Genomic DNA, 27,359 nt, shown 5'->3' with positions numbered 1-27,359 from the left:
AAAGGAGATGGCTATGGCTGTAACATTTAAAAAGGACTCCAAAGGAATCAGTTGGTCAGTGGGAGAGAAAGAGAAAGGGGGAGATATTTACTGAACTGAGCAGAGCAACAGGCATCTTTCCCTGTCTCTGATGAGCAAAGCTTTTCACGAGCCAGAGAAATCTAATAGTCCCTGGGGCTTTGCTGCCAATTGCTCCCTAGGCTGCTGTTAGTAACACAGAAAAGCGGTGCCTCTCTCAGCGCATCTAATTTCATCTCTCTCCCTGCATCACCACCTCCTCCCCTCCTGTCCCAGCTGCAAAATGCTGGACCTCATCCTTCTCCTGCATCCTGGCACTTGCCGGGTTCTACCTTCGCACTGCGATTCTGCAAAATTGGGCCCAGGAAAAGCCTTAAAAAACCAACAATCCAACAACCCTCCCTTTCTTTCCTCTCTATTTCTTCCTGGACTGAGCCTGCTCTCTTCAGCGTCACCCCCACCCCCGTTCAAAAGCTGGGTAATGGTATCGCCCCAGCTCCATCGGAGGGGAGACACTATGCTTTAGATGTTGCTGGAACGTAGGAGCATCACTGCGGGCTGCGTCAGAGGCAGAAGCGGCTGCTGACCCGAGAGAACAAATCCTACTCCAGTTGTCTGCTAAAAGAAGAGACTGAATCAGCTCTCCTCCACCCCTCCTCTCTGAAGAGGCATTATCTGAAAGAGGAGCGTCACTTGAGAGGAAAAGATGACGCAGGGGAAGGTAGGTTCAAGCTGGAGAAGGACCCCAAGCCTTCATTCACATGGCTGAATGACCTCTAGGTTTGATTTATCAATGTCCCATCACCCTCTTTATCTCAAGGGCTTGTAAGCTAAATGCTTTCCCTGGATGTTCAGTGTGTACAGATGGAAAAGAGGTTTTTATTGTTCAATTAATATGGGGTTGATCGCTTTGCCTCCCTACACGCCCACCAAGATTAGGTTTTTTAACAGTCCTAGAAAAATTATCTTAATCTAGACTACTCACAAATTTTATAAAGCATTCTTTTTATTTAGCAGGGAAAGGAGGGGAGGGAGCGACTTTGAGTCCATAAGGGATGTAATGTCTTCATGCTTGCTTTGGTTCTCCCCCAGTACTAAGAAATCTGTTGGCGTGGCAACTTAGCAAGAGCATCTAATTGAATTTATTTATTTTATTTATTTATTCATTTGTCCAATACACAAATACATAGGAAGAAAAATAGATATGTGATAATATAAAAGAGGGTGATAGTGAACTTAGAGGAGAGGATGTATGAAAGGAAGAGAAAATATAAGATAGGTGAAAGAAAGGAAAGGCAATTGGACAGGGGATGAAAGGCACACCAGTGCACTTATGTATGCCCCTGTCTGTCTGTTGAGTTTTAGTCCTTGATAGGTTTCAGGACTCTTGGATAGGACAAATGATGTATTTTACAATGGTTGAAATCCTGTTGGTTGCAAGTTATATGTTGTCCTTCATCTGGAGTCTCAATTTTGTCACTTGGAATGCCACAAGGACCAGGCATCAGGTGGCCAGATCCTAAATCCAGGATCTGTAATTCAGGAAGAGGCATAAATCTTCACTCAGAGAGCTACAAATCATGGATTTTGCAGCAAATATCTATTTTAAGACAGATATGCTGAATTCTTTCTTTCTTTCTTTCTTTCTTTCTTTCTTTCTTTCCTTCCTTCCCTCCCTCCCTCCTTCCTTCCCTCCCACCCACCCTCTCCCCTTCCCCCCCTTCTCTCATTGTTTTCAATCCTTGGCCTATATACAATATATAGCAGATGTTCAACTTAATATATCATTTTTTCTTTTTAAAATAAATAATTCAAATTATGAAATTAACAATTTAGTAAAATTACTTATCATAAGGTAGAAGAGAAATTATGTCATTCTGGCTTGGGCAACAGAATGTAACTGGAGGATGTTGAAATTCTGAATTCCAATTGCATTCTTCTGGCTACGTAGGACAAAATACGAAATGATAGAATCTGTTCACCAAAGAACAGCAGGTCATTTTGGCTGGAGGGGAACTACAATCTCCGAAGCGTCTGCTGACTGGAAATTTTGGTTTATTGTAATCCTGGTGAGCACCAGGGAATGTGTGCATATATGTGTGTATCTAGAGCTTGTTCCATTGAATTAGGTCATCCCTGTGTCAGCAGCCCCACAATGACGCAGTTCTGGGTTTTCCTCTTGTTGTGTTTCTGATTCTGAATATATACTGATTGCCACAGCTTGTTGAGCTAAAAACGTGTTTAAATATCACAATCTGTATAGAATTTTGTCATTTCACAGCTGCAAGTGGCTACAGAGGGGCTTTATTTAATCAAAAGAGTTTTTGTCTTAGTTTGTCTGTCTTTATGCGGCTGCTAGGTTATGGACAGTAGTGACTTAACCCAAACTGAATGACAAGCTTACAATTTTAGACCGACTAAGTAGGATTGGAGTCTTATTAAAGTTAACAGGATTTCTAATTTGAATCAGTTATTTAAAGTACTGTCTATATTTTGAGAAATATATGGGAAGTACTGTCAAGGAGTACTGTCTATATTTTGAGAAATATATGGGAACATGGCTTTCCTATCCAAGGATATATTTTTTTTAACTGGCTGAAGAATTGGGTACCGTAATTTTTGTGTTTTCCCTTAGGTTTTGTTCAGCTGCAAATCCCAACATCCTTAGCTAAACCAGGAATTGTTCAATTACATACAGAGAACCATTGTTTTCCCTTTTGGGGGTCAAGCTATAAGACACATTCTGACATCCCCTTGGTTTCTGTTGGCTTTCTGAAAGGAGGAATAGAATAAAATATTCTTATGACTTCATGGCAATGGAAAATCGGATTTTATCCAATCTGTTCAGCTTTTTAAAGTCTCCTCATAGAACAGAGCAATCTAGGAAATTTAAATATGAGCACTTTCACAAATTAAGTGAAAAATATCAACAGCAGTATTATTCTGACAACAGTAGATTAGATGCTTGGGAAGCTATATATATTTACACCTGCAAAGCTGCCATTTTCTAGAATACCAGATATCTGCTGTAACCCCCTATCCCAACTACCTTTGCATAATCTTCCACACTATATATTTTGTTATTTTCTTGGCCTGAAGACATTTATGTAGAGAAAGCTCTGGACTGGTGTTTCCCATCATTTTGTTTCTAGAGTAGTTTCTATGATTGAGAGGTTTGGGTGGTGGGGTTTTTTTGTGTGTGTGTGAGAAATTAAGATGATCTTGAAGGCTGACATGGCAGATTAATCATCCCTAAAAGATAAGCCAATTGCAAAAATTAAAATATAAAACTTTTGAGAGTCAGTTTAGATATCTATGACTAGTGTGTTTCAATGGTATTTTGGTTAAGAGGTCCAGAGATGTCTTATCTAGAGATGGGCTCATCTCTGATTATATGTATAGTCTGGAGGACAGAAAGAAAAGTGGGGACATGATCGAAACATTTAAATATGTTAAAGGGTTAAATAAGGTCCAGGAGGGAAGTGTTTGTAATAGGAAAGAGAACACAAGAACAAGGGGACACAATCTGAAGTTAGTTGGGGGAAAGATCAAAAGCAACATGAGAAAATATTATTTTACTGAAAGAGTAGTAGATCCTTGGAACAAACTTCCAGCAGACGTGGTAGATAAATCCACAGTAACTGAATTTAAACATGCCTGGGATAAACATATATCCATCCTAAGATAAAATACACAAAATAGTATAAGGGCAGACTAGATGGACCATGAGGTCGTTTTCTGCCGTCAGACTTCTATGTTTCTATGTGGCAAATTTCAATATAATTTTAGATTAAAAGAAGTACCTATGGATACTTTGATACTTGGGGCATTATTTGGAGACTCACATCTACCAGATTAGATGCCTTCCATTAATAAATGCTTCAGGAGATCCTGGAAGAAAGACATTAGTTATATCTAATGGATAAAATAAACAAATTGAAAGTTACATTATTCATGTGCCTTCATTCAACTGCTATTGGCTAACAGAAAGGCTCTTGAAATAATTGAGAGGCAACTTTATGAAAAGTTTTGTTTCCATGAAGTACAGTGTAGCAGTGAGAAGGAAGCTAAATATCTATGTTTGGTTTCAGTCAGTAACTTTTAATGCTGATATATTGTCAGAAGTCTGCATTTAATGCAGAGTGCTCGTGGTGGCTGGAGGAAGGCAAAAATCCCCCCGTTTTTGCAAAAAATGGTCCATTTTTGCCTTCCTCCAGCCACCACGAACACTCTGCAGGCCTCCCAAACCCTCTGTGTGCCCATTTTTGTGAAAAATTGGCTCATTTTTTGCCTTCCCATTTCCCAGACCCTCTACACACCACATTTTTGAAAAGAAAAAAAGGTGAAAAATGGGGCGTTTTTGCAAAATAAAAGGATGCGCAGAGGGTTGGGGGGCATGCAAAGTGCGCAGGGGGGGACAGAGAGGACAAAAACTTGTTTTACTTACTTATCTCTTTTAAATCTTGGGGTGGTCTTATAGTCCAAAAAATATGGCAGCAACATAAATTCTGGGTTCAATTGTGGTCGTAAATCAAGGACTTACCTCTACCTTGAACCCTGGACCTCATCTATTTTTGATTCTCTTCTCCATCTCTCTCATCCAGGTAAAATTTACAAGAAAAATTGTCATTTAAAAAAAAATTAACCTACTTTTTTTTCTTTCCCTTTTGCAGCTCTCTGTAAACAACAAACCTGCAACCTCTGAAGGGCAGCAGGGAAATGCCGAACGAAAGCAACCCAGCGCCCCAGCAGTGCCACCAACTTATGAAGAGGCAACCTCAGCAGAAGGGATGAAAGCTGGAGCCTTTTCTCCCCCATTGAATGTCCCTCTCCATCCCACTTGGGCATACGTGGATCCCAGTGAGTTGTCCGATTTAAACAAAATAAACCTCCTTTGCTTTTCCAAATTTGGCAGCTTCTTCTCCAATGTTAGTCTGCTGAATTTGTAATAGATCTGAAATTCAGGTCAGAAAGTTTTTCTCTGAAAACTTGAGAAATCACACCCATAACATTTTGCTTGCAGGACAATAGCAGTAGCAATAGCATTTAGACTTATATACCACTCCATAGTGCTTTTACAGCCCTTTCTAAGCAGTTTACAGAATCAGCATATTGCCCCCAACGATCTGGGTCCTCATTTTACCCACCTCGGAAGGATGGAAGGTTGAATCAACTTTGAGCCGGTGGTGAGATTTGAACTGCTGAACTACAGCTAGCAGTTAGCTGAAGCAGCCTGCAGTGCTGCACTCTAACCACTGCTCCACCCTGGCTCTATACAACCAGGTTTCTTTTCCTCTGCATGAAAAAAGAACCAATGTGGAATAGTAATAGGAACATTAAGAGTCTTCAGAGGGAAAGTCAAGAAAGTGATACGATTGAAGCCCTTTGGATAATTGACATCTTGACTATTCTGAAATATTCTCCACTCCCTCCCCACCCCCTGCCTTACTTAAAGTATGAGACTGGAAATAAGGAGCTTATTATCTTCAGCCATGAAAGCTCACCAGGGTGGGTCTGGTCACTGAGGCTATGTACCAGCTTCCAAGATGATTTGGAAAAAAGAGTTTAGGAGTCACTCAAGCTCAACCCCACTCTCTGGTGTTCATGAAAACAGCCCTGCCTTTTTCTGGCCTTCTGAGTGTGATCTGAGAAATAGAAACGTACAGTCTCGGAAACGTCCTACAATCTACCAATAAAATTTTTATTTTTTATTTTTTAGTGAGAGAGATCTCAAGAAAGTGGAAAAAAGGTGAATGGTGTTAGACAAACAGGGAAGCAGTTGGTTTGCGCCCCAAATAGAAGAGGCTTTGAATTTTACTTTGTCCCACTCCTTGTTTCATGCTCCACAGGGCCTCAGTAGAAGCTGCAGTGGAGGAAAGAAGGAAGGAGTGAAAATTGTACCACTATCTTCTCTGCTGCCACTATAAGCTATCACCAGAGCAGGCAGCAACAGAAAGCCCTTTACCTAGTCCTCTCTCCTACTTCCCCTTAGATGGGTCACCTGGAAACTACACAAGGAGAGACTTGATCATTTGGTGCAAGCAAACTACTCAGAAAACCCTAGAAGCTTCCTTGATGCTCACTTCTTTCTCTCTTCTAACCAAGGAAGAACCAACCTAGAACTAAAGAGAAGTTTCTGATCGTTAGAACCATCAGTGGGATGTTTTCTCTCCAGAAGCTATAGGTGCCCCAACAACTGGAGTTTTTAAAGAAGAGATTGGACAACCATTTGTCTGACATGGTACAGGTTTCTTGCTTGAGTCGAGGGTTGGAATAGAAGACCTCCAAGACCCCTTTCCAACTCTGTTATTCTGTCTTCTGGATTGAGAAGGAATCTATGTAGAAAGACATCTAAGTGATGTTCCAAAGGAGGGGTGGGCTGCTGCCCGGACAGGGACCGTGTGTGTGTGTGTAATGCAATGGATTAGCAAAAATTAGCGGAAAAAAAGCTCCACCCAAGAGCACCCAATTTGCACTGAAAGATGTTGAAAGAAAATGCAGGGCATCCTGTATAAGCCACGGCCACAGTGTGGTAGTAAAATTTTTGGTACCCCTTCACTGGGGGTGGGGGGGCATGTATGATGGATATATGTGCAGTTGTATTCTGAATAGAAGCAGGGAAGAGGTGCCCCCGAATCAAACAGGGAAGCAGAGGGGAGAGGGCATACTTTGAGGATCACGAAGACGAGGGAAGATCTTGCAAGGGAAGAAATGACTGTAGGTAAAATACTTCTGGTTCACTTGTGTCTGTCAGTCGTTGGAGAATAGGTCGCGAAGGGAGCATCAGGCTCTGCCCACCTGCCCAGATGCCACCATTTGGGTTCTTTTACTCTCTGTACATGCACAAAGCATTCTGTACATATGCAGAGAGTAAAAGAACCCAAATGGCGACGTCTGGGTGGGTAGGTGGGCAGAGCCTCATGCTCCCTTTGCAACTGACTCTGTAACAACTGACAGGCACGAGAGAAGCGGGACCATTTCCCCCCTGAGGTAGAGGCTTCTTCCTCTTTATCCTTAATCACTGCAGCTTAGAGAGGGATCCTAAGGGCTTCTACCAGATTCTTCCAAAACATTGCCAAGATGTGAATGTGGATATCTGGCCTTACTTGGGGGCGGGTTTCCAATCTGAGATGGCCTGTGTAGAAAAGCAAATCAAAGAAGAGTTTTGTGTGGTTGGAATACCAGAAACAGTCACGCTGAAGCATTTCTGAACAAGTCATTTTCTTATGATAGATCAAGAGTAGTGATGGGCGAACCCAACGGTGTTCGGGTTCGGCAAGTTCGGACGAACTTTAAGCAAAATTCGGCCGAATCCGAACTGAACCCGAACTCGAACGAGAAATCCCACCAAGAGATTCTGGGGGGGTGGAGCTTTGATGTCACATATACCGGCAGGTTGCTAAGAATGCCAAGGTGATCACTTCCTGGATTCCATGGAATCCAGAAAGTGATCACCTTGGTGTCCTTAGCAACCTGCCGGTGACGCCAAGGCTCCGCCCCCAGAATCTCTTTGTGGGAGGGATTCCCCAGCTCCTTCAAAGGGAGGTCTTCACATAAAAATAAACATTGTTATTTTTACGTGAAAGGACACCGTAGCTGCACTGCAAGCAAAGGGCAGTCCTTTCATGTAAAAATAAACATGGAATCCAGGAAGTGATCCCCTTGGCATCCTTAGCAACCTGCCGGTGACATCAAAGCTCTAAACGTCGAACGCGACCCCGAACTTTGCCTGAAGTTTCAAAAAAATTCAGGTTCGTGTTCGGCATACCGAACACCACAAAATTCGGTACGGACCCGAATTGTGCGGGTTCGATTCGCCCATCACTAATCAAGAGTGCCAAACTCAAGGCCTGCAGGCCTGTTCCAGCCTGTGGGATGCTTAGATCTGGCCTGCAGGACTGCTGTAGAAACAGCAAAGGATTGGCCTGCAGTACCCTTGCCAGCAGAAATGGAGCACATGGTCCCCCTAAGCTCCACCTACAATGGCAGATAGCAGCAAGAGGCCGTTGCGGCTGAAAACATCCCACCCCTCTGAGTTCTGCTTTCCCTGTCAGAGGGTGACAGGAGGCCATTGTGACTGAAAATGGAGCCACGACAGAAGCCTCTCGCATGAGTGACATGAAACTGATTATGCCCACCCTGGCCACGCCCACCCCGACCCCCAAGGCCAAACACAACCCTGACAAGGCCCTCGATGAAATTGAATTTCACACCCCTGTCCTAGTTAATAGCCAGTGTGGTTAGTTTACTTTGGCTGTACACAATAAACTAACATTATTATGGCCTGGCATTGTGTGTGACTCCAGCCTTTGTGGTTGCTTAATTAAAAAAAAGCAGCTTAGCTATGAATATGGCTATGCTAGTGGCTATTATTTAGCTGGTAGAAAACAATTTTGGCTTGTTTTGGCTTATCAGGAATTGAAGATCAGGGCAGTGAGAACATACCAAGACAATTGGGGTGGATGGTGAAGTAGACACTGGGAAATAGCAGTGTGGATTGGAAGATAACAGAAAGATTGGGGAAGAGTACATTAAAAGCATGCTTTACCTGTTTTAGATAACACCTTTGAGTCATAACTGACTAAAGATGAGAAATTGAGCCCCAGAAAATCATGACAACAGTGAATGGGAGATGCCATCAGTCTCCTAGAGATTTCAGTCCTATGCCATCACAATGAAGTGACTTGGAGGACTGGACAACTTTGCAGTAAAACTTTTCTCCCATTGCTCTTCATTGTTTTTATTATTATTTTTAACTGCTAGAGCCTTTCAATGCCTTTGGAGACGGTTTTTCTGCATAAAACCAACACGAAGCTGGAATCCCTACAGAAATACAGTAAATGCAATTCATCAATTAATTCTTAGTTTAGCTATTACTGTACAAATGGGCATTTGGGAAGTGGATTTTAGGTAATGGCAAAATGGAACCACTCCCCAAAGGCCAAAATTATTGACTATTACCACAATGGCATATTGTAACGCTTGATTTTCTTAGCTGTTTATGGGAGTGATTTAAGTTAATCAAAAACTGCTTTTATAGGATATATTGAGCTATATAAATCTTTTTATTAGCACAAGATTTTAGTACAATTTACTGGCAAACACTAGGATTATCATTACATTTTAAGCAATAACATGGATAAATCAGAATTATTCCCTACATACCCTGTTGCTTCCCTGACTAATAATGGTTATGTGAAATGTACTATATCAAGTAGATGGTGGGAATATTCAATTTGGAGAATTGATAAAAATGGATAGCCTTAAATATGTGTCTGAGATTCCTACCTTGAGATATATCCTTTGTATTATTATTAATATCTGTAATGTTTACAGGACCATCTCCTGCCGCATACCTCCCCGTGACTGATTAGAGCCCATAGAGTTGGCCTTCTTCAGGTCCCGTCGACTAAGCAATGTCAGTTGGCGGGCCCATGGGGAAGGGCCTTCTCTGTAGCGGCCCCAGTTCTTTGGAAACAACTACCTCCCGAGGTCCGCACTGCCCCCATCCTAGTGGCTTTCCATAAGACCTTGAAGACCTGGCTTTGCCAGCAGGCCTGTGGGCTGTAAGACACCCTATTCCCAGACAAATTATTTTATTGGGATGTCTGATAGTATGATTGTAATGAGTTATTTAGGGTTTTAAAGTACTTTTAATTGTTGTATTTTAATTATTTAATTGTTTTTTACCTTGCTGTAAGCCGCCCTGAGTCCCATGGGATTAGGTGGCATATAAATCTAAATTATAAATTACTAAGTATAAATGCCCATAGCATTTGGTCATTAGCTATTTGGTCATTAACATAGCATACATAGCTGCAAATTAAATCATCTGAGAGAACTTTTACATCTGTTTAAAGACCCTCTACCAGGAAATGTAATTCCCAATGTCTTCTTTATGGTAACTAATCTTGATACCAGAGGAGAGAAAGAATAACAGCTTACAGGCTAAAGATTATTTTTAATGATGAGTATTGTTGGAGCAGCGGTCCATAATCTTTTGCATACTGCAGACTGGTTTTGCAGAAGACAAATTTTCCACAGACTGGGTGAAGAGAGGAGGAGCTCGCAACATAGAAACCTCGCATGCGCAGTTCACAGTAGGTTTCACTCTCCTATGAGAACCTAATGCCTGATTATCTGAGGTGGAGCTGAGGCATTGATGCTAAGGCTGGGAGTGATTGCAAATATAGATGAAGCTTCACTTGCATGCTCACTGTTCATCTGCAGCTGGGTGGCCCAGCTCCTAACAAGGCTAGGAGCAGTATTGGTCCATGGCTCGGGGGTTGGGCACCCCTGTGTTGGAACATCGATAGAATAGAATAGAGTGGAGTGGAGTGGAATGGAATAGAATGGAGTGGAGTGGAATGGAATAGAATGGAGTGGAGTGGAATGGAATGGAATGGAATGGAATAGAGTAGAGTGGAGTGGAGTGGAGTGGAATGGAATGGAATGGAATGGAGTGGAGTGGAGTGGAGTGGAATGGAATGGAATGGAATGGAATGGAATGGAATAGAAATGAATAGAATAGAATAGAATAGAATAGATGTTGTGGTTAGCTCTCGCCCAGCTCCTGCCCCAAGGCATGTGGAGGTGGAGGTGGGGGACACTTCCACATGCCGCAGGCCTGTTTTGCTCCCGATGGAATCTGCCGACGAAGCCTCCTCTGACCAAGGAAGCGGGAGTGACAGGGAAAAGGGGAGTTTGGCAGACAGCCCAGGAGGAGATCAGTCATCTGTATCATCCCTGGATTCTGAACAAGAATTAATGACACATCCACGCATGCATAGAGTGATGCATAGGAGACAACAACTGAAAGATTATTACAAGAGAAAAGGAGGCCACTTGTGATTGGGTGGGGCTGTTGTAATTAGAGCTACAGATAAAAGTGCAGCCTGGTGTTTTAGCCTCAAGGCAGTTTATCTGATTCATTGTTTCATCAAGATCGTGGTTTTTGCTGTTCAAGATTGTGTGTGTGGACTCTCTGGACTTTAGAATTGGACTCAATTTCCCAGTTATTGGGTGAGCAATTGGACTGCATTTAACCTGTGCCTTGTGTGTACCAGAAAATCCCTTTGACATTTAAAAAGAGAGCTGTTTCTGTTTTTCTGTTTTTAAAAACTTTTGGGTTTTCCTTTTATTGTGTGGTGTGTGTTTTCCTGGACTAATTACCCTGTAATTACGGGCGGTTGAGACACGCCGGCAGAAGAATAGAATAGAATAGAATAGAATAGAATTCTTTATTGGCCAAGTGCGATTGGACACACAAGGAATTTGTCTTTGGTGCATATGCTCTCTGCGTACATAAAAGAAAAAGATACATTTGTCAAGAATCATGTGGTACAACACTTTATAATTGTCACAGGGGTCAAATAAACAATGAAGAAACAATCAATATTATTAAAAAATCTTAGGATACAAGCAACAAGTTACAGTCATAAGTGGGAGGAAAAGGATGATAGGAATGATGAGAAAAAACTAGTAGAAATAGAAGTGCAGACTTAGTAAAAAGTTTGACAGTGTTGAGGGAATTATTTGTTTAGTAGAGTAATGGCATTCGGGAAAAAACTGTTCTTGTATCTAGTTGTCTTGGTGTGCAGTGCTCTGTAGTGACGTTTTGAGTGTAAGAGTTGAAACAATTTGTGTCAGTGAATATTTTCACTGCCCTCTTTTTGACTCGTGCAGTATACAGGTCCTCAATGGAAAACAGGTTGGCAGCCATTGTTTTTTCTGCAGGTTTTGTTAGGAAACATGTTTTGTGCATGCTTAGGGCAAGCTATAACATGGAATATTTTTGCTCATTTCACGAGGTCTACCTGCCTGATCCTTCTCTAGGGCAAGTGCAACATTTATTTCTTACAACAGGTGAAATAATCCAGCATCCAAGGAGGCTTTGGCAACTTCTGTTGCATAAAATATGACACTATGGATATTGGTTGAAACATCTGCAAAGTAACAACCTTTTATTAGCTGTAATTTTTTGGTTGATCAATTTCCAAGCTTAAGTTCAAAAATTTGCTACTGGGCATTAAGCCTTAAAACATTTTTGAGTATCAAGCATTGTAAAAATAATTCCTTACAGTCTAAAAAAAATATGTACTCTATGAAATTCTGCCATGTTTCCTCCTGCTGGTTGAGATATAGGTATATTAAGTGGAGCCTTTCTAGAGACAGAAATCAGTATAGTGAGTCGCCCTATAAGCTAAGAGTTATAGGAGTTGTAGTCCCAATTCACACCGAAACTATCAGCCTAGAGAAGGGTGCTGTAGAATAATACCCTTTCCAGCTACCTTACATATGTGACTAAGAGAGGCTTTTAAGAAACTGGATTTTTTTTTAGAGTACAGTATATCATTTGATTTTGTAGCAATTCCTTTTGAGTAGTGTTTTGATTATTACTGCTGTGCTTGAAATGGTTACTTCATTTTATTCGTTTTATTTTGCTTTATATGGGGTTGTTGATAACCACTTTGAACTAGTGGGATAAAGTGTTTTAAAACTATCTGTCTAAACTCTACAGGAGTCATCACGCCTCACTGCTTTATAGAATGTTTGTAGTCTGTAATTCATTAATTGAATCTGTCACAATTTTAAATTGGGTATCTATGCCTCCTACAAGATGGCCCTCAATTTAAAGGTTTCCTCTGTTTGGACTCTTCAGCTGAGATCAGTTTCACGACAAGTAGAGAGAAAAGGAAGGATCTTGTCATTGCCCATCGATATGCAGCACTTTAATAGAGCTGATGTTTTGCAGGTGTAATTCGATTTAGATTAGTATTTTTTACAGGTGTCATTTGGTTTAAATTAGTACTATTATTCCAAGATCAGTCTCTCTCTCTCTCTGTCTCAAGGCCAGATTTTTAACAAATAAATGCATAACTTTCTTCTTAATTATATATATGATAGTGATGGCGAACCTTTTTTCCCTTGGTTACCGAAAGTGCTTGTGCATGTACTATCACACATGCGTGAGTGCCCACACCCATAATCCAATGCCTGGGGCTACCAAACTTTTTACTACCACACTGTGGGCATGGCTTATGCAGGACGCCCTGCATTTTCTTTCAACATCTTTCAGTGCAAATTGGGTACTCTGGGGTGGAGCTCCATTTTTGCTACTCCACTGCATTTCCCCTCCTCGAATCCGGGCAGTAGCCCATCCCTGATGGGATGGCGAAAATGGCCTCCCCTGGGACCCCCATAGGCCCTCTGGAGGCCTGAAATATCTTATTTCCCAAACTCTGGTGGGCCGTGTAAGCCCGTTTTTTGCCCTTCTCAGGCTCCAGAGGCAAAAATGCCTTTCCCTATCCCTCCAGAGACTCTCTGGAACCCAAAAATGCTCTCCCATGGCCTCCGGGTGAGCCAAAAATCAACTTGCCAGCATGCACATGCACAATGGAGCTGAGCTAAAGTAACAGCTCATGTGCCAGCAGATATGACTCCACATGCCATCTGTGGCACCCGTGCCATAGGTTCGCCATCACTGGTATATGGTATGTGTAGTAGCAGTCTGATTATTTATCAAAGGATTCAACTGTTATTTTAATTCAGAAGCTTGGATAATATTTTTCTTAAGTCGATTGTTAGCTTAAGCAGGATACCAACTGTTCAAAAAAAATAAATAAATCAGGCTGGTGCAGCAGAGACATCTGTCTCTGGAGGGACAGAGTTTTCATCATAAATGATGTCAAGGAGGTTAATCTCAGACAATTAGATAAGGCCAAGGGAATCCATCTGCACAAGGATTAATTATATTCATGAGCTTGTTTAAAGAAAGCCTTTGACCCACAGCTGAAAAATAGTCCAATCTGTACAGAAAATATACTTTTCACCATTTCAGTTTATCCCATTGCTATCAAAATGCTGCCTATTTGGTTTGGAAGATGGGTTGTTGTTTTTTTCCCTTGCAGTTTTCCGACGGTATGGATTTACAATCACAATTGGGACTAGAATTTCCATCATTAATCGATATGGTCATAAAATTAATCATCGTCATGTGATCACTTGACTTTTATCACTATTTTTTACCAAGCAAATCACATATCAAGAGCCGTGGTGGTACAGTGGGTAGAGTGCAGTACTGCAGGTCACTAAAGCTGACTGTAGATCTGCAGGTCAGCGATTCAAATCTCACCACCCGCTCAAGATTGACTCAGCCTTCCATCCTTCTGAGGTGGGTAAAATGAGGACCCGGATTGTTGGGGCAATAGGCTGGCTCTGTTAAAAAGTGCTATTGCTAACATGCTGTAAGCCGCCCTGAGTCTAAGGAGAAGGGCGGCATAAAAATTGAATGAATGAATGAATGAATGAATGAATGAATGAATGAATGAATGAATGAATGAATGAACCATGTGGTCATTAAGCAAATTCAGCTTCCCCAATTGAATAGACTTGTTGGAACTGGCTGGAAAGGTTACAAAACCCAATCCACATAACTGTAAGAGGCTGCAAGTGTAGAAAATAAGAGCTGGTTGCAAGGCACCTAAGCTGTGATTATATCACTAAAGGCAGTGGTGGGCAGCAGGCAGGATGGGGTGGAACTCAGTTCCACCAGTAGAAATGTATTTATTGATTTATTGGATTTGTATGCTGCCCTTCTCCAAGGACTCGAGGCGGCTCACAACATAAATGACCCTCCCACCCTCCCACCCTCCTTCTCCCCGGAAAGCAGCAGGGACACCAGCACTGGCAAGAGTTGCAGGGGGCCCATTTCCTCCCCCCACTTTTCTCAACAGCTAATCGGCCCCCATTTGCCTAGCTACCCAGCCTGAGGCTGGGGGCAACCCATGAAGGAGAGCGCAGGAAACGCGAAGCAAATTGTCACTTCAGAGAGCGACACTGGTGAGGTTGTAAGTCGAGGACTTCGCAGTTCATTTGAACAATGATGATCATTCAAGCCACTCGCACCTGGTCACATGGCTGGCAAGCCACTCCTACCCAGGCACATGACCATCAAGCCACACCCATAAAATAAACCACACCCACAGTGTGGCAGTAAAAAATTTGGCTGCCCATTACTGACTATAGGTGTGTGTGTGAGAGAGAGAGAGAGGGGGGGAAGAGAGAGAGGGAGAGAGACAGAGACAGGGAAAGACAGAGGCAGAGACAGAAACATAGAGAGACAGTCAGACAGACAGAGAGAAAGACAGAGAGACATTGTTGTAACTTTGAGGATAGGTTGTAAGTCACTTTTTCCAAGGCTGTTGTAACTTTGAATGCTTGTTAAAGAAATGGTCATAAGTCAAGGACTACCTGTCTTACAATGTATGTCTGTGCCTTGTGAACTCATCATATCATGTGCTTGCTTGCTTATCTGCCATCAATAGGGCGCCTCTTGCTGGAGAAAGGATTTCCAATTGTAATAACTGAAATGTCATTTCCGCGATATATTTGAAAGGAGAGAGTTAAAATAAAAAAGATCCCTGATGATCAGATAGCAAACAACTCAATAGAATTATCAGCCAAGCATGAGGTGGCAATGGAACAGATGAAGGCTTTGCTTGAAGGTATTGGGAAAAGGAGTGAAACTAAAAGAGAGTATGTTATACTGCAGTGTTATTTGCACTGCATTATTATAGTGCATTTTCTACAGTGGTAACTATCTTGGCCTGTGGCAGCAAAAACAACAGAGTTATATTTCACCTTACAAAACAATAGTTTCTTTATGGCAGAGGCTATGTTCCATGACAGATTACATTACGGTAAATGTTTATCTTTAAAAATATTGGAAATTCTTAGTGGTGGTAGTGATGATAGTGATGTTAATCTCCAATGCACCGCTTTAGGCTTCCTCTACATTGTTCTGGGCTGGAAACACAACCACCCCTACAATTATATTGAGACGTGATTCATGAAAGTGGATCCCCCTAATATTGAGCCTCAATATGGGAAGTTAATCAGTGTTTTTTGCCAACCCTTTGATGTGTTTTCTCTGTCTTATTTCCCAGAATCCCTCTTTCTTCTTGGTACAGAATTGTGGAAAAAGTTATGGTAGACCCTTTGCATATTAACAAGTTGCATTAAAAGACATAAGTTTTAATCTAGTGAGATGGAATCCCTAGCAAATGCCAATAGTTGAGGGAAGTGATAAAAGAGGGTTATTGCTTCAAAATGTATTTGTGCCATGGTGGCGCAGTGGTTAGAGTGCAGTACTGCAGGCTACTGCTTCTGCCTGCCTGCTGCCTGCAATTTGGCAGTTCAAATCTCACCAGGCTTAAGGCTGACTCAGCCTTCCATCCTTCTGAGGTGGGTAAAATGAGGACCTAGATTGTTGGGGGCCATATGCTGACTCTGTAAACTGCTTAGAGAGGGTTGTAAAAGCACTGCAAAGCAGTATATAAGTCTATGTGCTATTGCTATGGCTATTGTAGCCCCCCTCCCCACAAAGCGTGGGTTCTTTGTATGACATTTAATACATATAAAGCCAACCCTTCCATCCACCCCGACAGCATTACAGGTAATCCTTGGGTTACAACCGGTCACTTAGCAGCTATTTGAAATTATGAGAGATCTCCCTAGAGCGACTTACAAGCCAATTTTGAAGTTCCAAGGGCTGCCCACCTCCTTGTGATCATGTGATCACATTTTGGGCAATTGGCAGTTGTCCCTTATTTACAATCTTTTGCAGCATCCTGCAGTCATGTGATTGTAATTTATAAGGTCTTTTGCCAGAAACCAGCATTTCTAGCAAAAACAAAAAACACCCACTGGGTACATTGCCCATTGCAAAGAACAAGGACACACATTCAATTTTGTAGCTAAGTAAGATTGTTGGACGAGCCAGCACAAAAACAGCCAGAGAAGTGATTAAAGCCTGGGAAACAGGCCCCTTGTCAGTTAACAGGAGTGCTGAATTATCACCAGCCTATCAAATATTTAGGAGCTGAGGGCTTGGCAACACAAGAAAATGACAGCCAATTGCTAGCCATCAACACATCAATCAGTCAATAGAAAAACACCAGGAAAACACAAATCACAGAAAGCCCAAAACATATATTCCAGTAGAGAAATTCCCTGAAGATGAGCTCCGGCATGAGTTTGAAAGCTCAGAAGAATAAATCTGTGATCCCAGTGACTGATCCAAATTTGATTTTGCACAATGGGTTTACTCAAGACTCATTTATACCGCCAGGCATGGGGGAGTTGAGATAGCTCTTCCCCCTAGGCCATTACAAGTTATGCATGGTATGTTTGTGTGTATGTTTGGTTTTATAATAGGGGTTTTTAGTTGTTTTTATTATTGGATTGTACATGTTGTGCTTATTATTGTTGTTAGCCGCCCCGAGTCTGTGGAGAGGGGCGGCATACAAATCCAATTAATAATAATAATAATAATAATAATAATAATAATAATAATAATAACAATAATAATAATAATAATAATAATAATAATAATAATTATTATTATTATTCTTCATGATCACCATGTTTGTGTAACGATTGTGAAGTTTGCTTAATGACTGCCACAAAAAAGGATAAAATCCTTTTGGCTTAACAACCATAATTCCAACCATCCAATCCCAGTAGTAAGTCAAGGATTAGCTTTTTTAGTGTTTGAATGGATAGAATGTTAATGGAATAGTTGAAACAGAAACATGATTTCTGTGATACCAAACACATGACCTTGGTATGCAGTTCTTGCAATTTCAATCGTAAAGCTGTTGCTTTCTTGAGATGTTCGCATGATCACAAGAGGACAACGTCTGCCCAGACCCCCCTTGCCTTGTGGCCTCTTGATCCCACTTTACAGCTTGTGGGTCAGATCTTTCTGCAGAACTGGAACATGCAGTTTTCAGATTCATCTTTGACATTTTTCTTTTTTCATAAGATCTTTGACCTCTGATACTGTCGCCTGTGACATCTTTTAAACTTGCCCATCTAGGAGACTGGGAATTTTCCATGCACTCCAGCCTCAAAAGTAAATTAAAGTCGCGGTCACTGGGACCACAATAGAGAAATTCCCTGAAGATGAGCTCTAGCATGAGTCTGAAAGCTTGGAAGAATAAATCTGTGGTCCCAGTGACTGACTTCGGCCTCAAAAGTAAATTAAAGTTTGTTCTCTTCGTCTCTCCTTCCCCATACCTTCATATACTAATAAAAGATTTAAGTGCCAAAGCCCACTGCAACAATATAGCCAAGAAGGCTTCAAGAGTTGTAAACCTAATCCTACGTAGCTTCTGCTCTGGCAATCTCACACTACATACCAGAGCTTACAAAACTTTTGCCAGACCAATCCTCGAATACAGCTCATCTGTTTGGAGCCCATATCGCATCTCAGACATTAACACCCTTGAAAATGTCCAAAGATACTTCACCAGAAGAGCCCTTCACTCCTCCACTCGAAACAGAATAATCTACGGGACTAGACTTTCAATCCTGGGCCTAGAAAGTTTGGAACTAAGACGCCTTAAACAAGATCTAAATATTGCCCACAAGATCATATGCTGCAATGTCCTGCCTGTCGGCGACTACTTTAGCTTCAACCACAACAACACAAGAGCACACAACAGATTTAAACTTAATATTAAGCGCTCCAAACTTGACTGTAAAAAATATGACTTCAGTAACCGAGTTGTCGAAGCGTGGAACTCATTACCGGACTCCATAGTGTCATCCCCAAACCCCCAACACTTTACCCTTAGATTATCTACGGTTGACCTATCCAGATTCCTAAGAGGTCAGTAAGGGGCGAGTACAAGTGCACTAGAGTGCCTTCCGTCCCCTGTCCTATTGCTCTCCTATATCTCCTATACCTTTATTCCTATATCTCTTCTTCTATTCTTTCATTGATATATTCTATTCCTATATCTTATTTTCTATTATTTCTTAGATATATTTTACTATGAGTATCTCCGCTATAACCTTCATCATATATTTTACTATGTGTATATTGATATATACCCACTAAAACCCTAATTGTGTATTGGACTAAATAAACAAACAAACAAACAAACAAACAAATAAATAAATAAATAAATAAATAAATAAGAATAGAATTCTTTATTGGCCAAGTGTGATTGGACACACAAGGAATTTGTCTTGGTGCATATGCTCTCAGTGTACATAAAAGAAAAAGATACATTTGTCAAGAATCATGTGGTACAGCACTTAATGATTGTCACAGGGAACAAATAAGCAATGAAGAACAATCAATATTAATAAAAATCTTAAGGATACAAGCAAACAAGTTAAAGTCATACAGCCCTAAGTGGGAGGAAATGGGTGATAGGAATGATGAGAAAAAACTAGTAGAAATAGAAGTGCAGACTTAGTAAAAAGTCTGACAGTGTTGAGGGAATTATTTGTTTAGTAGAGTGATGGCATTCAGGAAAAAACTGTTCTTGTGTCCAGTTGTCTTGGTGTGCAGTGCTCTGTAGCGACGTTTTGAGGGTAGGAGTTGTCCAGGATGTGAGGGGTCAGTAAATATTTTCACCGCCCTCTTTTTGACTCATGCAGTATACAGGTCCCCAATGGAAGGCAGGTTGGCAGAAATTGTTTTTTCTGCAGTTCTGTTATGTTCAGGATTCAAATGCACAGAACCCACGTAGCCCAGAAACAAGGTATAAAACAGGGAATCGGACTAAGTTGTTGCTAGCTTAGTCATGCAAAGAGGTGGAATTGTTGTTCCTTCTTTATCTTTTGCGTATTGCCTCTTTCTCTCCCAGGGGGTAGAGTAGGGTTATGAGGCATTACTTTGGGTGTACTAATCATTACTTTCTCCCATTGTTGTTATTGGGTCTGCATTGTTTTACACCCCCCTGTCTCTGTGCTCTACCAGCATGCTCTCTTGCCTGCAGTTTGAGTTTGCACAGAGACAGGGGTGGGTAGAACAATGCAGACCCAATACACAATCATGGACAAAAAAGATGTTAGATGAAACAATGTGGGTGCCTAAGGAAGGGAGGAATAACAACAAGGGGGAGAAAGTAATGATTAGTACACCCAAAACACATATAACTCTTCCCTGGTACAAGTTGAAAGGAGGAGATCCTGTGCAGGGAATGAAGTGAGATGAAACTCACAAAAGTATATGCCTTTGAATAAAATGTGTTAATGAGAACATTAACATTACAGCTAGATGCCTATTGATTTTTGGTACCGCGAATTAGCACGACTTTCCTCTAACAGTGTGAGCTCCATAGGAGCAAAGAAAAATCTCCCCATAGAAGTGTTGTGGTTGGCTCTGGATCAGCTCCTGCTCCAAGGATGGTGGGGGTTGATGTGGGAGAATCCTCACATTATCAGAGGCCGGTTTTACTGCCAACAGCTTCAGACAGTGAAGCTTCTGTGTCAGGGGAAGATTCTGGGAGTGAAGCAGGATCGGATGAGGAGGTAATTACAGGCAGCCCATTAGCTAATTACCCCATTAGTGAGCCATCGTCATCCCATCCTCATCGCCAGTATAGTGAAGACACCGGACAGCCACAGCAGATACAAAACAACTTTATTTAACTTCAGAACTGAGGTAACTAGCATCATTGACAGGATATTTATACTCCTCTAATTAACCAATGAGATCACTAGAACAATTCCGCCAAATGTCTTCCCCTGCTGTTAGCCAAGGACATGACACTCATCATCATCGTTAGATTCAGAAGAGGAGGGATTCATAGATGCTCGCAGATGCAGGTTTATGACAAGGAAGGAACAGCTGCACAAGTATTATAGGAAACAAGGGAGAACACCTGTGGCTGAGGCAATTAGACTAATGGGGCTACTAATAAATTGCCAGTGTGGGAGATTATCCATTTTGTGTGAGAGAGACTTGTGGTTTGCTTCAGGATTTACAAAGATGTTTGTGAACTGCTTCAGGATTTTTCAAGGACTTTGTGGAACAATTCACAGTTAAGTACAGCATGAGGATTCTTGAAGGGGGTGGCTGTGACGTCTTCACAGCTGCCTTTTATCTGCTTTGCTTTTGTTTTATGTTTTTCACAGCATTCAAGGCTTGTGGGTTTTGGGAGAGCACTTTGGCTGATTAAAAGTGCATTTGGACAATATTTTCCTTATGATAAACCAACTTCGTTTACTTTACAACCGTGTGTGCTTGAATTTCTACGTTGGACTTAATTGGGGGATCGTAAAGTGAAGCCCAGCATAACATAGAAGATTGACTGCTATTTCCTGCAAGCAATTTCAGCAGAGTGGGGTGTACAAAGCTGTGCTATGTAGTGGATAGACATCCCAGAATGAATTTGGGCTGCTGAAACCAGCCAGAATTGCTAACCAGTCCATAACATAGACTTCTATACTTTCATGGTTTCCATGGAGGTATAATTTGCCTTCAATATTTTCTTTGATTAGCTCAGAAAAAAATCAGATAATAAGTTAATTCAATTTAATTCATATTAAACCTGAAACCTTGTGTAAAATAAATATTCAGATAATAAATTTCAATGGGGAAGAGCACAGTCTCATCTTACATGACATTCCTTTTTCATTAAACAAATTCTTAATTATTTTACCTGTTTCAGATTCTAGCCCTAACTATGGAAGTGGATACTCAGGGGAAACTGAGACCCTCACAAGTTTCAGCTGGGATGACCAGAATGTGCGCAGGCTATTCATCAGGAAGGTAATGTCAAAGCGATTAAGACCAAACCAAACTCAATGCTTAATCAGTAGCTAGGAAAAATGATAGGTTGCAAGGGCTTAGTTCATTTTATTCAGGTCAGAAGGAAGCGCAAGATCAAGAACAGGTGTTGGAACAAAAACCCAACATCAGATAGAATCAGAGGCTAAAGCAGATTTCAGAAAAAGTCCAGTCCTATTGAGGGGCTTCAGAAACAATAATTAAGGCCAAGGTCAATTGTCTACTAAATGAAATCACAATTGTTAAAAATTACACTGAAACCTTAGTCCTCAGGCCATCTAAAATTCCTGCTTCTTAGTTTTAAATCTGGATCATCAATTTCCTCCAATTTCTGGAATTTGAAGATATTCCAGCTAAGTTTGGCTAAGTCCTGGCCACATAAATATTTGAGCCTGGAATTGTGTCTTGAGTTAGACTCAGCAATGTTAGGCATAGATTCTGTCCGGGAGTTTCTGTCATGCCCCAAGAACCAGGAATAACACAAGGAGTTATTTCTGAGTAGTTTCTTTATTGTTGTTAGCCTACAGACATAAATCTTGACAGACTAAACCAGAGATAGGCAAAGTTGGCTCTTCTATGACATGTGGACTTCAACTCCCAGAATTCCTGAGCTAGCATGATTAGCTCAGGAATTCTGGGAGTTGAAGTCCACAAGTCATAGAAGAGCCAACTTTGCCTACCTTTGGACTAAACCAATTATAACTATAAATGCACTCCGTGAACTGTTAATTGGGTCGGTGGGGGGTTCCATCTTTGTCCTCTTCCTGCCTATCAGACATTCAAAGCGTCACTGTCTGAAAGAAATAGTAGAAAATATATATAAAACTAAGAATACAAGAGTTAAAGAGATGAGAAGGAAAATTTTACATAAATGGTACTATACACCAGCACAACTTTTACACTTCCAGAGGAAAGGGAAAGGTAATTGGTTGCCAAAAGAAAGGAATCTTCATGCATATGTTCTGGGAGTGTGTTGAAGTTCAGAAATTTTGGAAGGAAGTGCAGAATGAAATAAATAAAATGTTAAATATTAAGTGGATAATTACAAAAGAAATAGCGATATTAGTTAAACAAAGAGAATTAAGAGACTTCAAAGAAATAAAAACTGCAGCATTAGAAAGCGCTCAAGCGGTAGTGGTATTGGGTTGGAAAGAGTCTAAAAAATGGACATTACAGAATTGGTACTGGTACATGGTGGATCACATTCATTTTGAAATCATGGAAATAAGATTAAACAATTTTGACGAAAATAAATTGGAGAAGCTGATGGTACGATGGAATAAGGTGAAAGATTACATGCTGAGTAGAATCTGTGACGAAAATGTAAAAAATAAACTCCAATCACTCTTTCAATAATAAACAAGTGCAAAGTAGAGCTAAGGAAATAAAAGAATATAAACTAGTAATATTTGAACCCCCCGTAATTGTTGTTGGTGGTGGTGGCGGAATTGTCAGTCGGGTGATGGGCACATGCACTGTGTACCGTTTTATGTTTGTTTATGTTAATTTCAATGTGCAAAAACTAATAAAAATATATTTTTTAAAAAAAGATTATATGGCCCTCATGGAGATGGTCAGAACAAGATCGTCTAAAGAAATTACAGTATAATATGTGAACTTTCCCCAAAAGAATGGGTGGTAGAACTAGGTCGATAGGGTCTGGCTTGCTTTTTAATTATCAGATCCTCAGAATAATTGCTGGGCATTAGCCAGGCTGATACTTATTCTGTTTCTTTGATATTAGGTTTATAGCATCCTTTTGCTTCAGCTCCTTGTTACAGTCAGCATTGTGGCTGTCTTCACTTTCTGGTAAGTCTGTGTCCCAGCAACCCTGCCTAGCAACAAAGCTTTTGCTGCTGCTTTTCCCCCCCCTGGTTTGCTATTTTTATTTTCCTATTGATGTTACTCCTCCCCTATTCTCATACTCCTTATTTTACAGGTGAGAAATTAGACATGCAGAGTTTTCTGATGTTATGCCCCCGACCATACATCTATACTGCGTGACTCAATCATGTTTTAATTTAATTTATTTAATTTATTTATTCATTTGTCCAATACACAATACATATGGAAGAGAATAGACATGAAGTAATATATATAAAGATAATATGTAAAAATAGAGGAGAAGATATATGAAAGGAAGAAAATATATATGATATATGAGATAAAGGAAAGACAATTGGACAGGGGATGAAAGGCACACTAGTGCACTTATGTACGCCCCTTACTGACCTCTTAGGAACCTGGAGAGGTCAATCGTGCACAATTTAGTGCACATTGGAAGCATTAAGGAAGGCCACTTAAAAATATTCAGATCACAGCATATCTTAAGGGAGGTATTTTTAATCAAGCACTAAAATCCAAGTTTGTCTTGATACTTTCATAAATCAAACATAGTGAGCCTTCTATTTTGTTTTCTATGATAGCCATAACCAGCATCAATCAATGTATGTTGTTTCTAGCACATCAGAAAGGCAGGAAAGCATGCAAGCAGGGCGGTAATTTATAAAAGCATTCTTAAGTCAGTACTGAAATTCCTTAGTCGAGGGTTTTAGTGCTCCATATTTTGATCTCATTCTTCTAATCTCTTGTGTTTTTCATTGCAGTAAACCAGTTCAAGGATATGTCCAGGCAAATCCAGCTTGGTACTGGGCTTCCTAGTAAGTACAGATTTGATCTCCAATATTATTTGTTTGTCAGCCATCAAAGTTAACGTAACACCTTATAGGATAAGGAAACAAACATTATTTGCAAAATTACCTTCTAGCTTCATTTCATTTTTTTTTCAAGGTAATATGGAACAACTTAACCAACCAGGATCAAAGTGTAAAAATGGTGGTAGCCAATTATATTTATTTATTGTTATTTATTATTATCAGTTTGTTTGAGGGGGTTCAGTTTGGTTACCATATGTATGTATTATGTAGCACATAATAACCATTTATATTGCAACTAGGTTAAATAGAGAATACAGTGATACCTTGTCTTACAAACTTAATTGGTTCTGGGACGAGGTTCTTAAGGTGAAAAGTTTATAAGACGAAACAATGTTTCTCATAGGAATCAATGGAAAAGCGATTAATGTGTGCAAGCCCAAAATGCTATATAACACATAGCATATAAACATAATCCTGTTAAGGCAGGATGGCTAAAATAAACAGAAGAGTATCTAATTAGTTTTTTTACCTTAGACAAACAAAAGGATTTTAATTAATGGAAGCTTAAATGAACAATTATTTCCTTAACTTAATCAAAGGAGTGGGTTACCTTTAACCAGGCATGTAGGTTTAATCCTATCATATCCACAGAGGGCATTCCACATCCCTGTACATAAGGATATTTAACCCATGCATAATTTTGGCCCAAATTCATGGGCTCAATTGAAGCCATAACAAGCATGTATTTAAACAATGTGAGTTCAACTATTCATTCAAGTTGGAAAATCTAGGCTCTCAGAAGAACAACTATTTCCATTTCCAATCTATGTGAAAGAGGGATGCTGGGAATTGTAGTTCGGCAGCACCTTCACTACTGACTTGACCAGATAAGAAAGGGAATTGAAGAAGAACTTGTACAGACAGCTACTTGTACAACCTTCTTCAGACCTGCTCATATGGAAGAACCAGGTCTTGAGAAACTTTTCCTCCTAATTTGGAGGTCAAACCCCTCAAATTGATTTGCATAAGCTGGTCTTGTAGATCCATCTCCACAGACAAGTGTTTCTCCACTCTAATTGCAAATTTAGATACAAATGGATGATAGCTATGTAAGAAAAATGCAAACCTGGAGAGATTATAGGATCATATCAGCTTTTCAATATGAAAGAATCTTAAAAAGGAAGATCTCAGCTCAGTCATAAATGAGCCTACTGGGAGAGAAGAATTGAATGGCTTATTCTGGAAGACAATATGTTTTGTTTTGCTGTTACTCTCCACCCTTTTAATGTCAATTTGGATATTTTGGTTTTCAGTGGAATCAGTCCCTGTGATGACCCAGGAATTCAGGAATCTCGTGCACAAGGCATTTTACCCAATGGTGGGATTCAAATACTGTAATTCATCAAACAGTTCTCTGCCCTAATGATTTCTCCCAACAACCAGTTTATCAAACTGCTCAGAAAGTTAACAATTGGTTCTCCTGAAATGTTGCAAACTGGCCGAATCCCACGGTTGAATTCACTTGGATCCTGATCGAAACTAGGCTCTGTATGCAAACTTAGAATGACAATAATTTTGGGGTGGTGAGCTCTTTGCCAGCTTTGAAATTCTGGTAGGTACCTAGAATGGCTACAGATCAGCTGCAGCCACACAATCATTTGGCATATTCAATTGCCAGTCACCAAGGGGAAATCAAAGTTAGGGAAATGAAATTATCAGTATGAGTGAGTGAGAGGCATGTAAAATGACAGAGAAAGTCCATTCCAGCAGGAAAAAGCTATGCAAGCCATGAATCCATTATTAAGGTCCAATAAAAGATGAGAATTTATTTTACTATGAATAGTGGCCTTGAAGAGAGAATTTAGGCAGGTAAGCATCTTTATATGTGCACAAAAAGACTTATTTATTTGTTTTTTTTAATCCTGACTTTATTACTTCATTACAAGATGGGGTGTATGAAGTGGGTATATGGAGTTTTTAGGGAGGGCAGCTCCTCTGGTGTAGGAGCACGTCATGTCCTTTTATGGCAGTTCATTTTAGGGCAGCTTTTAGGGTGGATCGCTCACCTTTGGCTCTCACCTGTCACTCAGCTCTCACCTGTGGCTTTCAATAGCTATTGTATGCGCAGCAGTCACTCCCCAGGCAACAGCTCCTACAGGCTGGCCAAACCAGGTTGAGAGTATCCATGTCATTGACCTTTGGTGAGATAGAGACTTGTCTATCCCAAGCACATGAAGACATATTCTGGCGCACTGAGAGTATGAAACCTACTTGAATAGGACCATGGTCATGAAGGCAGTCTCTGCAAGCGATGTGGTGTGCTAAGAGGATGGCAAGACATGAAAGACGCCCTAGTCAACCACTGCGCCCAGCCCATCTCCAACTGTCTCGACTCTTGTCCTGCTGTTGAAGCAAGATGGAATCTGGGAAGAGAGAGTGAAGCTGACTATGTGCACCTCCCCCTCACTTTAATCCAATTCATGTGCCAGTCTTGGCATCCCCCGCCCTCCAAGATGTCAAGATCCTCTTTGAAAATGATGGACAAACACCAACAAGATGGAAAACATACCTAATATTCCTCCCTCCTATTATTTTCTCCACAACAACAACCCTTTGACCATCCCTTCCAGCTCTATTCTCTGATTGAAACCCTGTGAGGTGGGATAGGGAGGGAGAGAGAGTGTGTGTGTGTTCTGGTACAAATCAACTTTTCCCAGTCAGATAACTCAGCACAATGAAATATCACAGGTCATTTTATTACAGGCATTCTCACAATAACTCACAATTATGATGCGATTCTTCTGCAGTATAATCTTTCCCATTGTGCAGAGTTATCTGACTGGGAAAAGTTGATTTGTACCAGAACAGTAAAAAGAGGTTGAATTGACCCGGGCTCTAGGTGTAGCATCTACATGCTGGCTGGCTTAATGGCTGAAGACAAAGACCCTCTGGAATGTTCTCTCCAATTACCCCTCTTCCCGAGTCAGAGCCAATAGGAATATACAAATGTGGTCACATGTAGAACTACATTACCCAGAGTGCAATTTCACTACATTTCCCCATATGCAATATCTTAAAGAGACATGCCTAAA

General features: G+C 40.7%; 1 protein-coding gene across 1 annotated transcript in view; it reads left to right on the top strand.

Annotated features, from left to right (window-relative positions):
• The first annotated feature begins 467 nt into the window (after positions 1-467).
• FAIM2 (Fas apoptotic inhibitory molecule 2) overlaps positions 468-27,359 on the top strand; it is a 53,223-nt gene continuing 26,331 nt past the window's right edge. Inside the window, exons 1-5 of the mRNA XM_070736030.1 lie at positions 468-739; positions 4,692-4,878; positions 21,492-21,592; positions 23,355-23,419; positions 24,217-24,270. Coding sequence (XP_070592131.1) covers positions 725-739; positions 4,692-4,878; positions 21,492-21,592; positions 23,355-23,419; positions 24,217-24,270 — 422 coding nt within the window. The 5' untranslated portion in view covers positions 468-724. The remainder of the gene's footprint in view (positions 740-4,691; positions 4,879-21,491; positions 21,593-23,354; positions 23,420-24,216; positions 24,271-27,359) is intronic.

This window comes from Erythrolamprus reginae, chromosome 2, assembly GCF_031021105.1.
Source record: "Erythrolamprus reginae isolate rEryReg1 chromosome 2, rEryReg1.hap1, whole genome shotgun sequence".
Classification (NCBI taxonomy): Eukaryota; Metazoa; Chordata; class Lepidosauria; order Squamata; family Dipsadidae; genus Erythrolamprus; species Erythrolamprus reginae.
The sequence above is the reverse complement of the archived record's forward strand: the minus strand, read 5'-3'. Positions and strand labels throughout refer to the sequence as shown.